General features: G+C 34.3%; 5 protein-coding genes across 8 annotated transcripts in view; 2 read left to right on the top strand and 3 right to left on the bottom strand.

Moving 5' to 3' along the window:
• Positions 1 to 6,284, top strand: part of LOC132697876 (GTP cyclohydrolase 1) — a 32,404-nt gene extending 26,120 nt beyond the window's left edge. For both annotated transcript variants that reach the window (XM_060663604.1, XM_060663603.1), the window contains exons 3-5: positions 5,176 to 5,362; positions 5,572 to 5,667; positions 5,733 to 6,284. In XM_060663604.1, the coding sequence (XP_060519587.1) occupies positions 5,176 to 5,362; positions 5,572 to 5,667; positions 5,733 to 5,862 (413 nt within the window). In that variant the 3' untranslated portion in view covers positions 5,863 to 6,284. The remainder of the gene's footprint in view (positions 1 to 5,175; positions 5,363 to 5,571; positions 5,668 to 5,732) is intronic.
• A 206-nt stretch (positions 6,285 to 6,490) lies between these two features.
• On the top strand, positions 6,491 to 8,831 carry LOC132698425 (Golgi pH regulator). Of its 2 annotated transcripts, none has more exons than XM_060664470.1 (8): positions 6,491 to 6,626; positions 6,682 to 6,845; positions 6,906 to 7,012; positions 7,091 to 7,316; positions 7,449 to 7,648; positions 7,705 to 7,886; positions 7,938 to 8,123; positions 8,229 to 8,831. In XM_060664470.1, the coding sequence occupies exons 1-8, from the start codon at positions 6,585 to 6,587 to the stop codon at positions 8,493 to 8,495; spliced, it is 1,374 nt and encodes a 457-aa protein (XP_060520453.1). In that variant the 5' UTR covers positions 6,491 to 6,584; the 3' UTR covers positions 8,496 to 8,831. The 2 variants fall into 2 exon arrangements, with proteins under 2 accessions (XP_060520453.1, XP_060520454.1); XM_060664471.1 differs by having other exon boundaries at positions 7,449 to 7,636; positions 8,229 to 8,820.
• A 4-nt stretch (positions 8,832 to 8,835) lies between these two features.
• On the bottom strand, positions 8,836 to 10,009 carry LOC132698429 (complement component 1 Q subcomponent-binding protein, mitochondrial). Its single transcript, XM_060664474.1, has 5 exons — positions 9,727 to 10,009; positions 9,526 to 9,676; positions 9,273 to 9,460; positions 9,109 to 9,197; positions 8,836 to 9,054 (listed from the first exon to the last, which is right to left on the bottom strand). The coding sequence occupies exons 1-5, from the start codon at positions 9,926 to 9,928 to the stop codon at positions 8,905 to 8,907; spliced, it is 780 nt and encodes a 259-aa protein (XP_060520457.1). The 5' UTR covers positions 9,929 to 10,009; the 3' UTR covers positions 8,836 to 8,904.
• Positions 10,010 to 10,233: 224 nt separating this feature from the next.
• LOC132698430 (VID27-like protein) lies at positions 10,234 to 11,587 on the bottom strand. The gene is made up of 5 exons (XM_060664475.1): positions 11,449 to 11,587; positions 11,244 to 11,336; positions 10,752 to 11,114; positions 10,553 to 10,702; positions 10,234 to 10,495 (listed from the first exon to the last, which is right to left on the bottom strand). The coding sequence occupies exons 2-5, from the start codon at positions 11,319 to 11,321 to the stop codon at positions 10,361 to 10,363; spliced, it is 726 nt and encodes a 241-aa protein (XP_060520458.1). The 5' UTR covers positions 11,322 to 11,336; positions 11,449 to 11,587; the 3' UTR covers positions 10,234 to 10,360.
• Positions 11,588 to 11,712: 125 nt separating this feature from the next.
• Positions 11,713 to 13,202, bottom strand: LOC132698431 (uncharacterized). 2 transcript variants are annotated; one of them, XM_060664476.1, is made up of 3 exons: positions 12,871 to 13,202; positions 12,737 to 12,817; positions 11,713 to 11,929 (listed from the first exon to the last, which is right to left on the bottom strand). In XM_060664476.1, exons 1-3 carry the CDS (start codon positions 12,905 to 12,907, stop codon positions 11,778 to 11,780), a joined length of 270 nt encoding a protein of 89 aa, XP_060520459.1. In that variant the 5' UTR covers positions 12,908 to 13,202; the 3' UTR covers positions 11,713 to 11,777. The 2 variants fall into 2 exon arrangements, 1 of the variants encoding a protein (XP_060520459.1); XR_009618373.1 differs by lacking the exon at positions 11,713 to 11,929 and adding an exon at positions 12,241 to 12,670 and having other exon boundaries at positions 12,871 to 13,134.
• Between the last annotated feature and the right edge of the window lie 18 nt (positions 13,203 to 13,220).

The raw sequence follows: 13,220 nt of genomic DNA, 5'->3' as shown, positions 1-13,220 counted from the left end.
TGTAAATCTGGTTATATTCAGTAAAGTTTAATTTATTTCTTACGTAAGTTTGTTATTAAATTAGGTGGAAATTCGCACGTTGTAGGATGCAAAATACAAATCGATGTAAATTTTTTTCTTCACAAGTAACAATAAAACAATCCAACTATGATCGGATTACCCGAAATTTAATAAAGAAACACCTCGTATAAAATTAAACAAACCGGTATAGTACCGTCTATATGACCACGTAAAACGAGAAAGAATAATAAATTAAATTTAAAAATTATTATCGGGCGGCCGGTGCTTAGCCTATAAATTTGATGGGACAGAATAAAAAAGCACTTAATTCTGTGTAATGCGTCATCGCGAAAGCGCTTTTGTGCTTTTGACACGGCCGTGAGTGAGAGCGAGGTGTGATGAATTTATTGATGAACAAATATTAATGTGCAGGAGAAGGAATAAAAGTCCCAGAATTATGGCGACCGAATCCATTAGCACTGTATATAAATAAGTAAAACTTATTGTTTTATGGGTTAAATGGAATTCAGCGAAATGCTTTAAAGAAATAACCGGAGTAATATGTTGGTCTGGTATAAAAGATAATTTGCCAAGAGTAAATATACAAGTAAACCATATTTAGTTTGTATTTACTATCAAACATCTTCATCATCAGAGTCAAAATTGGAACTGTTACTACCAGAAAATGATCTTTCGTCTACATTAAACATTCAATAGTAAGGAGGCAATTTTGTTTTGTAATTTTTGACAACTCACATTTTAGACCATTGTCTGGGTTAATCCGCTTACTGCGCAGCCAATTGTCGATGCATTTGGTATACTTTCACAAAGTGTAGAATTATATCGTGCATTAAAGAGTTTTTCAAAAATGCAACCCTGCTTTCACTATTTTTTATTATCACACATGTTACGAAAAATTGTTTACAAATGTTTTTTTTCATCAAAATACTTTAATGTAGCAAAAATATTACAATATTTTTGTGTACATATCTTAATAAAATAAATTAAATATGTTATTAAATATTCACTAGAGAACAATATTAATGATTCACCTATCGCAGGACCAATTAAAAGAGGTCCCTACGAGATATACAATACAAAATTAATAATTAAACATAATTTGAGGAAATTAATATTACACATATAGGTACTTAATTATATTCACTCACTGTCAGACCTCCAATACGGATTAACATGTTGTGGAATTTTCAAACGTTGCTTTGATTTTTCTCTTGCGGCAGAAAAAATTACCGGATCGGAGGAATACATCAACATTTTTCACGTGTGTGTATTTCAAGATTGCATCGCTTCTTCTGAGAGTGCATTCCTATTGGCACCATGTAGCAAAATCTTATAAATACTTGTGGTTCTGAAAAAAGCACCTCCCTGTGTTGCCATAGCCAAGTCTTGGTACATCTACTGGAAAATTCTTTTTTTTTTCTCACGTCTTCAATTTTTTTTTCTTCCTTTCTTCTATTTCCTTCGGGTTGCGAATTTGCTACTTTTCTCGGTCGTCTGTATGAAACGTGTAAGATCCAATGAAAAATAAAAGTATAGACCGGGTCAGGTGGGATTATCAACGTAAATGTTTTATAAAACTTTACAAACATGGATAATATGCAAACATTTGGCATAATATTATAAAATTCAATTCTATGCTTACTTAACCTGTATTTGAGAAAACTTACTTAAGTGAACACATGCTTAATTCACCAAAGGAAGTTTTAAACCACTTGTATAAAGGAATCAATTCTTTTAACCTGACGATAAACAAGGGATTAATACTGTGCAAACTCTATCACCTTATATAATAAATATAATTTCTTCGATTATTTGACAGTTAATCCTTTTGATTTGAGTGATGTTGGGTAGGCTAATTATTTCACTTTAGACAGATAGATTTTTGTTTCTGACCACCAGATTATCCTAATTATTATTATTACATTTATCCTATATTTTTTTATTTGCTGCCACGGGGGAAGAGTTTTTAAATATTCATAGTTTTTTTTTTCAGGGTATACATTATCAAATCGTACAATCGACAAAATCCAACTAAATATGTTCGTTATTATTTAAGAATAGTTTATTTATACGATGTCTGATATATGCTTTACTTACCCAAAAAAACTATTACCAGTTTTGTAATTAGTGCGGACATTGGCTGATTTTTTTCCCTGTAATTTTCCCTCTGCTATAAGCCGAAGTAAGTGCTGACGTTTTGCCAATCATCCTGTTGACTTCTTCAGAGCAATTTCGGCTAAGCAAAAACCGACGCAGGAGGAATCCAGAAGTTTTATAAACAGCACCTTATCGTTCTATCGTTCTATGGTAAGATCCGTAAAAATGTTTTCTCTGATGAGAGTTTTCCTCGCTGGTTCAATTCTCGAAAAAACTGCTTATTCCAGGCTCATACAGAATTAATCTTAGCTCCTAGATATGAATAGATTTCAGTGGTCCCTTGAATTAGTGTTTGCGAAAAATTGTGTTGGTCGTTGTCTGTGTCAAATTCCTCTCTGAAGCTAATGTAGGTTAAAAAGCACTTGATATAAGTCACCCTCTTGCCGCACTTTTTTTTTTTTGGTCAATATTTCTTCTGATGTTCTATGTTCTCTATTGATGACTGCTGTATGACGATAAATCCTGATGTAGTGAGGAAAATTTCATTAAATTAAAAGAAATTCGAGTCCTTGTCAAACTTAACCTTAGTGGAAAGGGAAAACGGTTTTTGGTTTAGAAGTTAGCGCGATGGACTGCCAGGAAACTAGTCATACGAAATAAATTATGCACAAGAACCAAATTTCTATGCGATATTAGGAAAAAACTTTTATTATGCAGCAACTATTACTGAACTGGAAATAATAGTAGGCTGTCTCTATTGAGAATCAAAATATTACCACATGTAACCACAAGAACAACAGCAGCAATACCATAATTGTCAACAAAATACACACCCGTATATATATCGCATATCATAAACTCATACGTTTTTGCTAGACACTGGCGGGCCTAATAAACAATATTAACGCTTTTTTGGAGAACTCTATTGTGGGGAGGGACGTTGTAGCATAAAGTATTTCAAAGATCTCTGGAAAGTTACCGAATATCATAAAGAATCTGTGTCGCGATTATGGGTGGTTAATTGAACTTCCAGCTTCCAGTCCAGTACAGTCCAGTCTTCTAGCTTGAGCCCACCCGTATCAGAGAGGCACTGCGATATTTTGTCGTAGTTTCTAAGATTGTAACTAAAACGAAAACAAGCATTCTGAAGTGCAGGAGTCTTCTTATCTCGATTAAGTATAGCTGGACAATAGACGACACGGGATAACAGAGTTTGAGTAGAAGGATTTTTGTAACACCGAGCCAACATGCTCAGAAAACCGCGTCACCGTCAAACCGTAATCCTAAATTTTTACACCAGTCTGAAGAAAGAGATAATCTTATCATTTAACGTAATCTTAAAAGAGGCGTTTTTGCAATATCTTCCTTTTTTTTACAAATAATAACATCCGCATTTTGTTAGTATTCAAAAAGAGGATGTGATCCTCCAAAATCAGATCTAAATTTATTTTAGTAGCGGCATTTAAAGATTCACTAGCAACAAAAGATAAATATAACTGAGTATCATCGGCGTATTGATGAGTTTTACAAAATTTAAGAAAAGTAGAGAAGTCAGCTGTATAAACTGAGAACAAAATAGATATCAGAATACTCCCCTGGCGAACAACCCTCTCGAAATCAATGGCATCTGAATGGGTATTTCCTATAACTACCCTTTGGTATCTCTGGCCAAGAAAATTTTGAAAAAATGAAAGCTAGGAGAAGGCAATGATCCAAGAGTATGACACAAGAGTTTAATTTGGAAGTAGTGCTGTGAAGACGCCGAAAACCAGATTGAGTGTCTGGGAGGATTTTGTTGACGCATAGGAACTGATGAAGTTGTTTAGCTGCAATTTTTTCAATAATATTTTAGATCGTTGACAACAAACTGATGGTTCTAAAATCGTTAATGCCACTTGGACACTCTTTCTTTGGAACGGGTATAACTTTAGCTTGTTAACAAGGAAAGTGATATGATCGACTAAATACGGAGTGGTCAAAAGAATCATTTTTATATCAATATTGTCTGAGCCATGAGCGTTAGTTTTAATACTAATCAAAGTATTATCGACTTCCTCAGGGTAAACTTTAGCAAAACGGAATGGACTAGAACAAAATTGTTTATTAATATATAGTATTATTATTTACAATTAATGATTACTTAATAAGTAACAACCTTTTTCGAAGATAACGTGTTAAATAAAATTAAGAAAAAAACTATACAGATCAACTAAAAACATTTTAGCAAGCAAATGAAGAAAAGAGTTTGTCCCTAATCTAGTCAACCATTAAATTATACGATGTCATTTCAGTAACACCCTGTATAGTCTACGAATCTTTTCCTCAAAAATATTTTAAAGAATTAAAACAGCAGGCATATCGCGCGAAGCCAATCCCGACGATCGGCTAAATCTGGAAAATGGAGGAAGAAGAATCCCATCCTTTTGCCCCTTTTCACGTGCCACACAGACGCTTTTAGCGGGTAATACTTTATCCGTGTCGGGAAAAGCTCCATAAAAGTAAAGGAAATGGACAGCCAGCGTATAATTCGGTCGAATAAATGTATGAAGTGGGATGACGCAGTTAAAACGAGAGATCTTCAATCCATTAACGGTTTTTCTTTGAAGCCCGTCTTCTCGCAAGGAAACGTTAATATCTTGCGTTTCTTTGGTTTCCTTTTTTTTGTCACTTACAGGGCGGCATTTGTACGTTTTTACGATTCGCAAGTGAGGGAGTTTTTAAGGTTTCCCGATTTTTTGTAAAAATTCCACTGCAGCTACAATGTTTGCAGGTCGAATCGATATTTGGTAGAATAAAAACGTCACCTGTCCAATCCAATCCAATATACACACAACACAGTGTTTCAAAAATATCAAATAACACTAAGGATAACATTGAATCACGTTTGGCCTAATTACATAGCTCAGTTATGATTTTTGGTTAGTTTAAATCAGATTACGTTTACTGCATATCAAGGTTGGTTTATGCAACTCATTATACATCTATCAAAAACAAGTTTCGGATTTCTCACAAACAAAACATTCTTAGTAGTTCACGAATATTTTCTTGCTGTTTCAGAAGTATTAAACGACGCCATATTCGACGAAGACCACGACGAAATGGTGGTAGTAAAAGATATTGAAATGTTTTCAATGTGCGAGCATCATTTGGTACCATTCTATGGGAAAGTATCGATAGGGTACTTGCCGTCGGGAAAAGTTCTCGGTCTGAGCAAGCTAGCTAGAATAGTTGAAATATATTCGCGGTAAGTTCTACGCATAAAACATTACATTATTCCCTTATATTTAATGGTTATGCAACCAGCATCATCGTCGTGTTAATTTGATTGCCACCATGAATTTATAAACTCCACTATAACTGAAATTTTCTGTAAACACTGATTGTCTTATTTTGTTAGAATTATTATAAGCATAATTAATAACTGGTTAATCGTATACTTTTTCTCTTATACAGGAGACTTCAAGTTCAAGAGAGATTAACTAAACAGATCGCTGTGGCTGTGTTAAAAGCTGTCCAACCCAATGGAGTAGCAGTTATCATAGAGGGCACGTAAGTATCCCAGCTTTTGGTCACGCAACTAATCTTAAGCTTTTTTTTTCCAACACATGTTTTAGGCACATGTGCATGGTGATGAGAGGAGTTCAAAAAATTAACAGCAAAACGGTGACTTCCACAATGCTGGGCGTTTTTAGAGACGATCAGAGGACCAGAGAAGAGTTTCTAAAACTGGCCATGTCAAAATAGAGAACATTCGACCAATTTGTTTAATATTAATGTTTTACTGCCGATTTCATTGTTTGAAAATTTATTTGCTGCTCTTATTTACCGATTGAAACTATTTATAAATATTTATTTAAATTATTCACGTTCGGTATCGAGACCCAAACGAAAATAGTGGACCAGTAAGTATAAGTTAAAGAATTTGTTGTCTTAAATGTGGTTATAAAATGATTATAGATGTAAATTCATATTATATTAATGTTGTGCATAATTTTAAGCTGTGATATGTAAAAAGATATAAATTGTTATGTATACAACTAGGTACATATTATATTTATATTAAGTTAGTTTATATTTCCGTTGCAATATTTTTAAAAGACAATCGTACTTCAAATCCATGTTATATATTTAATGAAACTAAATATATCCCTTTAATTTATGTAAAAGGTGGCTTAAATTTCCCACATTTTTTTCATATGTCCTTCACATTTGTTGTTAAATAGCAAAGCCCGATTCATTTAAATTATATCCTTATTTTACTACCTAAATTAACCGACCACTAATAAGCCGTGGCAACGCAATTAATCTTTGCAAATTCAGCCTAGTTGAAAGATGAAGAAGAGGAAGATGTTTACATAACCTGACACAATGACGTGTACCGCACCGATATAACCTCGTTTAATAAACAAAATAAATTTTAACTTAATAAAAATCTTTTAAGGGGATGAACGCACACATACCCAACAATGACATTTTTGTTCGACAGTACGGTAGTATTTTCCTCACAGGCAAGTGCATTACGGTCGTTATAAAGTTGATTCCAACTGTATTCTTAATTCTTAGGTGCTATTCTTCGCGGGTGCTTGGATATTTTTTATGAAACAGTTATTTAAAGATTACGAAGTAAGACATGTAATGGTTCAACTAATTTTTAGTATTACGCTTACCCTATCCTGCACAATGTTCGAACTTATCATTTTTGAAATACTAGGTTTTTTGGAGTCGAGGCAAGTGAATAAATATTTAATTCCAACAAATCGTCTAAAAAAATTGTGTACTTCATTCAGTTCCAGATATTTTTACTGGTATCTAATGCTGTATTTACTACTCTTCGTTGTTATTGTTTTAAATCCTTTTTATATTGGATATTACTGCATCAGTAATATAAGATATGGTAAGTTTGACTTGGAAAATTGAAAAAAAAATTGTAATAATTTGGGAACCTAGAAAGTTATGTTGTTACATGTTTTAGTAAGACAAGATTATATTAAACACCTAACGATACTGACTTGGCTGATTTTCTTGACAGTATTTTGGAAAATAGGAGATTCGTTCCCAATAAATAATCCCAATCAAGGGTTTTTTTCTATTGAACCCCTAGTTTCGCGTATTGGAGTAATTGGGGTTACTGTCATGGCTCTTTTGTCTGGTTTCGGCGCTGTGAATTACCCTTACACATCAATGAAGTATTTCATGAGGTAAGGATGATAATCATTGAGCACAAAGTCAGTTCTTTGATTATTAAGTAATGATTACTCTTATAGTGTTAACGTAATAATTAAAAATAGTTTTTGGTTAGTTGAAGTTAGTAAATGATATCATCCTTTAAGAGAGGTATCCGAAAGTGATGTATTAAATATAGAGAAACGATTACTGCAAACAATGGATATGATTGTATTTAGAAAAAAAAGGATTGCAATCACCAAAAGACAATTGCAAGAAAAAAATAATGATTCTGGTGGACGGAAAGGCATATGGAGTATGATTTCGTCTATGGGGCTGACCAAAAGTAATGAAAGTAAGTCGGGTGGTAGGAACGATAGTTTAGTAAATTTTTTGAGAAACGCTCCTGGAAAACCTTTTTAGATATTACCCAACTTAGGTTGGAAATCGACGGATTGGAAGAAGTTAGCCGTCAACTTTTTCTCGAGGCGCATGAAAACCGAAACATGCTCGAACGCATCGAATGGTCCAAAACATGGAAGGGGATTTATTTTAATTTTTTGGGATATATATTTTCGGGCTACTGCCTCTGGAAAATATTTATAGTACGTTTGGTTTTTGGATTAAAACCGGGAAAATAATGTTTCGATTTGCAGTGCACTATAAATATAATTTTCGATCGAGTCGGTAAAAAAGACCCCGTCACAAGAGGCATAGAAATAGCAATTCACTGGATGGGATTTGATTTCGATGTGGACTTTTGGTCGCAACAGATTTCTTTTTATTTGGTAGGATGTATAGTTGTGACGTCCATAAGGGGTCTGCTTCTCACTTTAACCAAGGTATAAAAAGTTGAGGTTATGTCTAAAGGAGGCTCTATTTTATCAATTGCGGGCCTCCTTTACTTTAAACTTTGGTACCACTTAATTGTGCACTTTTTTTCAAAGTTTTTCAACCGGATGTCGTCAAGTAAGAGCTCGAACATTATAGTACTAGTTCTGGCTCAAATTATGGGGATGTATTTTGTATCGTCCGTGCTACTGCTCCGAATGAATATGCCCGCTCAATACAGGATCATCATCACTCAAGTACTGGGCGCATTGCAATTTAACTTTTATCACAGATGGTTTGATGTAATATTTTTGGTGAGCGCTCTGGGAAGTATAGTGACGCTCTATCTCGCTCACAAACCACCTGTTAGAGGAGATATGTGATTTATTAATTTAAGATTAACTATACCTCTCCCACTTAGGAAACAAAAAAACCCTTTTTTATATAAGTGTAATATTTATTTGGCTATTGGGGAGCATATTGCCGAAAAAGCTTTATTTATACAAATAAGTGTAATATTTATTTGGCTATTGGAGAGCATATTGCTCCATTTATTATTATTCTCTGGTTAGCCATTTGTTTACTGTCTTATAACGTCACACGGGAGTGACGTTTTCCAACATTTTGTTTTCTAGAGACCTCTCGACTAGCCTTATTGTTAGCCACCCTATATTTTAATTTTTATATTCCTGTAAATATTTGTTTAAATAAGAAAAAACTCTATTAGAAAGGGAAACGGTGTTTTATTACAAATAAAGTTACTTAAACATAGAATTCTTTAACACAACACATCTACTTTCCTGAAACGAATTTGGATAAGCTTTCGAGAAGGCTGATGTAAGCAGAATGTTCATAAGCTGTGCTGTAGTTGGATAATTTTTCTACAAACTCATTTGTGATTCCTTTTTCCTCCAAATAATTCAAAATCAGGTCATATAAATACTGAAACATTAGATTCTCAATGTAAAATTCATCTTGGCGGGGAAGAAAACTTACCGAATCCAAGACTTCCCCAGATACTGAATAAACGTGTTCGTTCCACTCCCCATTGTAAATACTGATTTCGTCTATACCGAATGAGTCGTCTGCAAAGTAAAGACCGTTTTATTGGATAAATTCGTCAGTAAATCATAAAAGTGAAAACGAAATAGTAATCTTACTGTATCCATCTTCTTCACCTGCATTCACGAATGAACACAACACGCTGACAGTTGTATCACCTCTGACCAGATCTATTTTGAAAGCGGGTTTGGATTTCAATTCACCCACATCTGCCTTATCTGAATTCTCATGTACTTCTGGTTCATCTGTATCAACTGAGTGGTTCACATTGAAACTAATTTTTACTCTGGAAACATTTTACGGAACAAAGATAATTACTAATTTCTGGTCGGGTTTAATAGTTACACTTACGTTTCACCATCTGCTTGCTTGGTTAAAGTAACTTCGGCTCCGTTTAAGCCCGCTTTGAAACCATCGAGCTCGGTTGGAATGGTTTTGAGTTTCTGCGCCTTCCTTTCAGCCACCACCTCTTCGGTCAAGAATTCGACTAATTCCCGCTCCGCTGAAACCAACGTATAAAAAATATCGCGACCAAAAAATTAATTAAGCTACCTTTAGTGTGTGCATTTCTACTACTGCGACAGCCGCATCCGCATAAAACGTTATGGGAACAGTGCAATTTACTTTGGTCATTTAAATACCACAAGTTTCTCGTGAGTTGTGTTTGAACCGGATTCCATCTGGCATTTCTACCAGACGTGAGAAGGGCTCTGATTCCATAAAATTTAATTGCAGTCTTGAAAACGTTATTCATTTTTACTATTCAAGCCGGCGAACTTACTTTCACAGATACTAGGACTAAATATTAAAAACGTGCTTCATTAACATAGAAAAAACTTTCAGAAGTATTAGAACAGTTTTGGTCAGTTTACGTAGCTCCGTGTTCCATGTGTTCGGCGACTATCTGCAAGTTTAGTGACGTCATCTAAATAAAGTTTAATGCCTTATATGCAATTTAGGGCAAATAGCTTTGAGGCAAGTTTCGTCGCATAAAAATAAGTTGAAATTATGAAAGTAACATTTATTTCATTAAAACAAAAAAAGAGTTTCACATAATAAATCTATTAAAACATTATTTTATCAAATAAGTGAACCTTAAATTGTGGTAAGACATTAATGCTTCACAAAACAATTCTAAAAAAAATTGTAATAGTCTGTACTCATAATTCAAACATTATTAATCGGCTTAGTCACTATCTGCATTTATGATATTCACTTTGTCCCAGTGTACTTCGACAGTTAGGTTATTATTGTTGTGACGAACCACATCCACTGTGATGGGAGCGTAAAGGTCTTTATCTAAAGGAGACCATCCGGTATACTGAAATAAATAAATTATAGCCTTTGTAGAAATGAAAACTCACCCAAGGGCACTTACAATTGATGTATTTTTATGCCTGACTTTATCATCTTCATCAAAGGCCTCATACTTCTGCAGTAACGCTTTGCCATCTATTCTCCAGATGCAAGGATGCTTGCTGGGGTCACCCACCTGAGCGTCTTTCTTGAGAATTACAAAAGAGCCCGTCTAAAAAAAAATATTTTTAATAGTGACCTCACATTAACTTAAAACTAACCGCATAATCTTCAGAAAAAATGGTCTTTGGGACAAATTTTCGAGGAACCGCCCGTCCTACATTAGAAACAGCGGTTGCGTTTCTCGATGAGTCAGAGTCTGTAGAGGCTATCTCTGATTCTTTCTTAGAGTTGTTATCCTCAGTTTTATCATTAGATTGGTCACTCTCGTTTATAACTTTTTGCTTTTTTGGGCTGGCTTTAATTTGCTTTTTGACTTTTCTTTTCTTTTCATTTTGCTCTTCGTCAGAAGAAATCTCCTCACTCTCTTCACTCTCACTAACACTCTCATCAACCACTGCCCTTTTTGGTTTCTTAGTTAAACGTGATGACTTTCTCCTACCCGACTCTTCCAATTTGGCTTGCTAAATATAAACTTTACACAGTAAATAGAAATAATCTACCTTCGTATTTAAAGACGCGTTAAGAGCTCCACTTAATTAAATCCAATTGTGAATTTGTCGCCAAAAACTTAATATTTCAAAAAAAATTACCTCCAAGTCCCATTCATCCCCTGAACTTTGAAAGGGTTCTGGGTCGTCCTCGTTTTCCGAACTCTGCCTTCTACTCATTTTTCTCAATTCAATCTAAAACATTATCTTCGATAACGAAAATGTCTCCTTGCCCGACAACAAAATTGTAAGCTATATTTTCGAAAGTGTTTTGAATTTTTTCATTTATGCAAGAACGGCTACTTACGCAGTAACTAAAAAGATAAAAGGGATCGTCTCAAATTCTCCCTTATTTCCAATAGAAGCGTTATCTTCAATAGCGTCTATAAAGAACGCGGCTTTTGCTGGAAGCGCCAACCACCAAAATGGCAACAGACTATAAAAACGCGCATGCTCTAAATATAAACCACAGAATCGTGGTTGACAGGCATGTGGTAGTCAGAAGAACCAATATTTTTACGTAAACGTAAAATTATCGTAAACCTCAAGATGAAACAAAAATGTGAAAAAATTACGGAGCACGAATTTAATAACTATATTTTAAACTAAAAAAACAAAAATAATGAAGTTAATTTGCTATGGGTCGGATTGCGGAGCGAGGCTGTAAGATGACGTTATCGGAGGGTCGATTATTACTTTTTTCATTATTAGGTAGATCACTCCGCCAACAATGAGCTCACCGATCCCGACAAGAAGTACTACGACCCATGCCGGAATTCCCATAGGTCCTGTAATTAATCATCGATTAACATTAAAAAGCCAAACAATACTTAACTTATTAGAAAATATATAAATATACAGACGCAAATAATCCCTGGTCATGGCCCGTCGGCCCTGCAAGATTTTTCTTCTACCCTCCACCTCATCAGTGCAGATCGTCAAAACAACTACAAAATTATTGATTGTATTAGTTGTTACAATTATTGCTTATCTTGAGTTTAACTTTAAAACGGTCTTAACTATGTTTGATACGTACCTGTCGCAATGGCTATGTAAATCAATGCTCGCCTACCGAATACTCCCATTTTTAATTACTTTTACTTGGCGGTATTCTTTACCAGGCTTTGTTAAAATTGTACAACATAACAAATCGGGTAAGCTTATTGAGACAGCATCGAGGCTTATCTCCGGCTATCTTCGAGATAAACTATCATTATTTACGATAAAATTTTTATTAGAAAATAATATGTGTCACAGCTCTGACTCAACAAAATGGTACACCTTTATTCGTTATGAAAACTTCTGTACGAGTTGCAAAATTTTAATTAATATAACTATTAACAAAAAATTGAAAGTCGTTTTCTAAATTTAAGGGGATGCTTCAAACGTTTCTGGAGGTTGCATATAACGTGGCTTTAACGGTTTGTTCAATATCAACACTTTTAAGAGTAGGTAAAGTAATCCGCCGAAAGTTATTTGCCCCAATGCGATTAATACAACTGTAACCCATCCAGGAACGGCACTAGCCCCTAAAATTGAGAAAAAGTAGTCGTGTACCTTATAGAACTTCATCATAAGAGTACCAAGAAACTTACTCATATACTTCCGATTGATGGTATTCCGCCCTTTCAATATTTTTCTTCTGCATTCGCATTCTTGCAAAATTGCGAAAATAACTGGAAACGGTTTTTGAAAAACTTGACTTTAGGTCGATGCCCATTTTACTTACTTATTAAGCCGATAATGAAAAATGTATACTTTCCCATATTCTTTGATGATAAAGTGCCGTGCTCATTAATTTTACTGAAATAACTAATTAGGCCGAAGACACCGTAAGATGTTTATCTTTTTTCTTATCGCTTTGTACATAGTGCGGTACAGGAATTGTAAGTTTGTTTTAGTAAATATTGCGATGTGATGCTAATAAAAACAGCTATAATTAGTTTGGGCGATGATTTTTGAGAATCTGTATTATGTATATATATTACAGAATCACAACGTAGGACTAAAAAATTTGTCATTCACCTCTCCCACCTGGAAGTTGTTTGACGAAGATATGATAATAAATAAAATGCATTT

This window comes from Cylas formicarius, unplaced genomic scaffold (assembly GCF_029955315.1).
Source record: "Cylas formicarius isolate icCylForm1 unplaced genomic scaffold, icCylForm1.1 PGA_scaffold_2__14_contigs__length_35257938, whole genome shotgun sequence".
In the NCBI taxonomy this organism is placed as follows: Eukaryota; Metazoa; Arthropoda; class Insecta; order Coleoptera; family Brentidae; genus Cylas; species Cylas formicarius.
The sequence above is the reverse complement of the archived record's forward strand: the minus strand, read 5'-3'. Positions and strand labels throughout refer to the sequence as shown.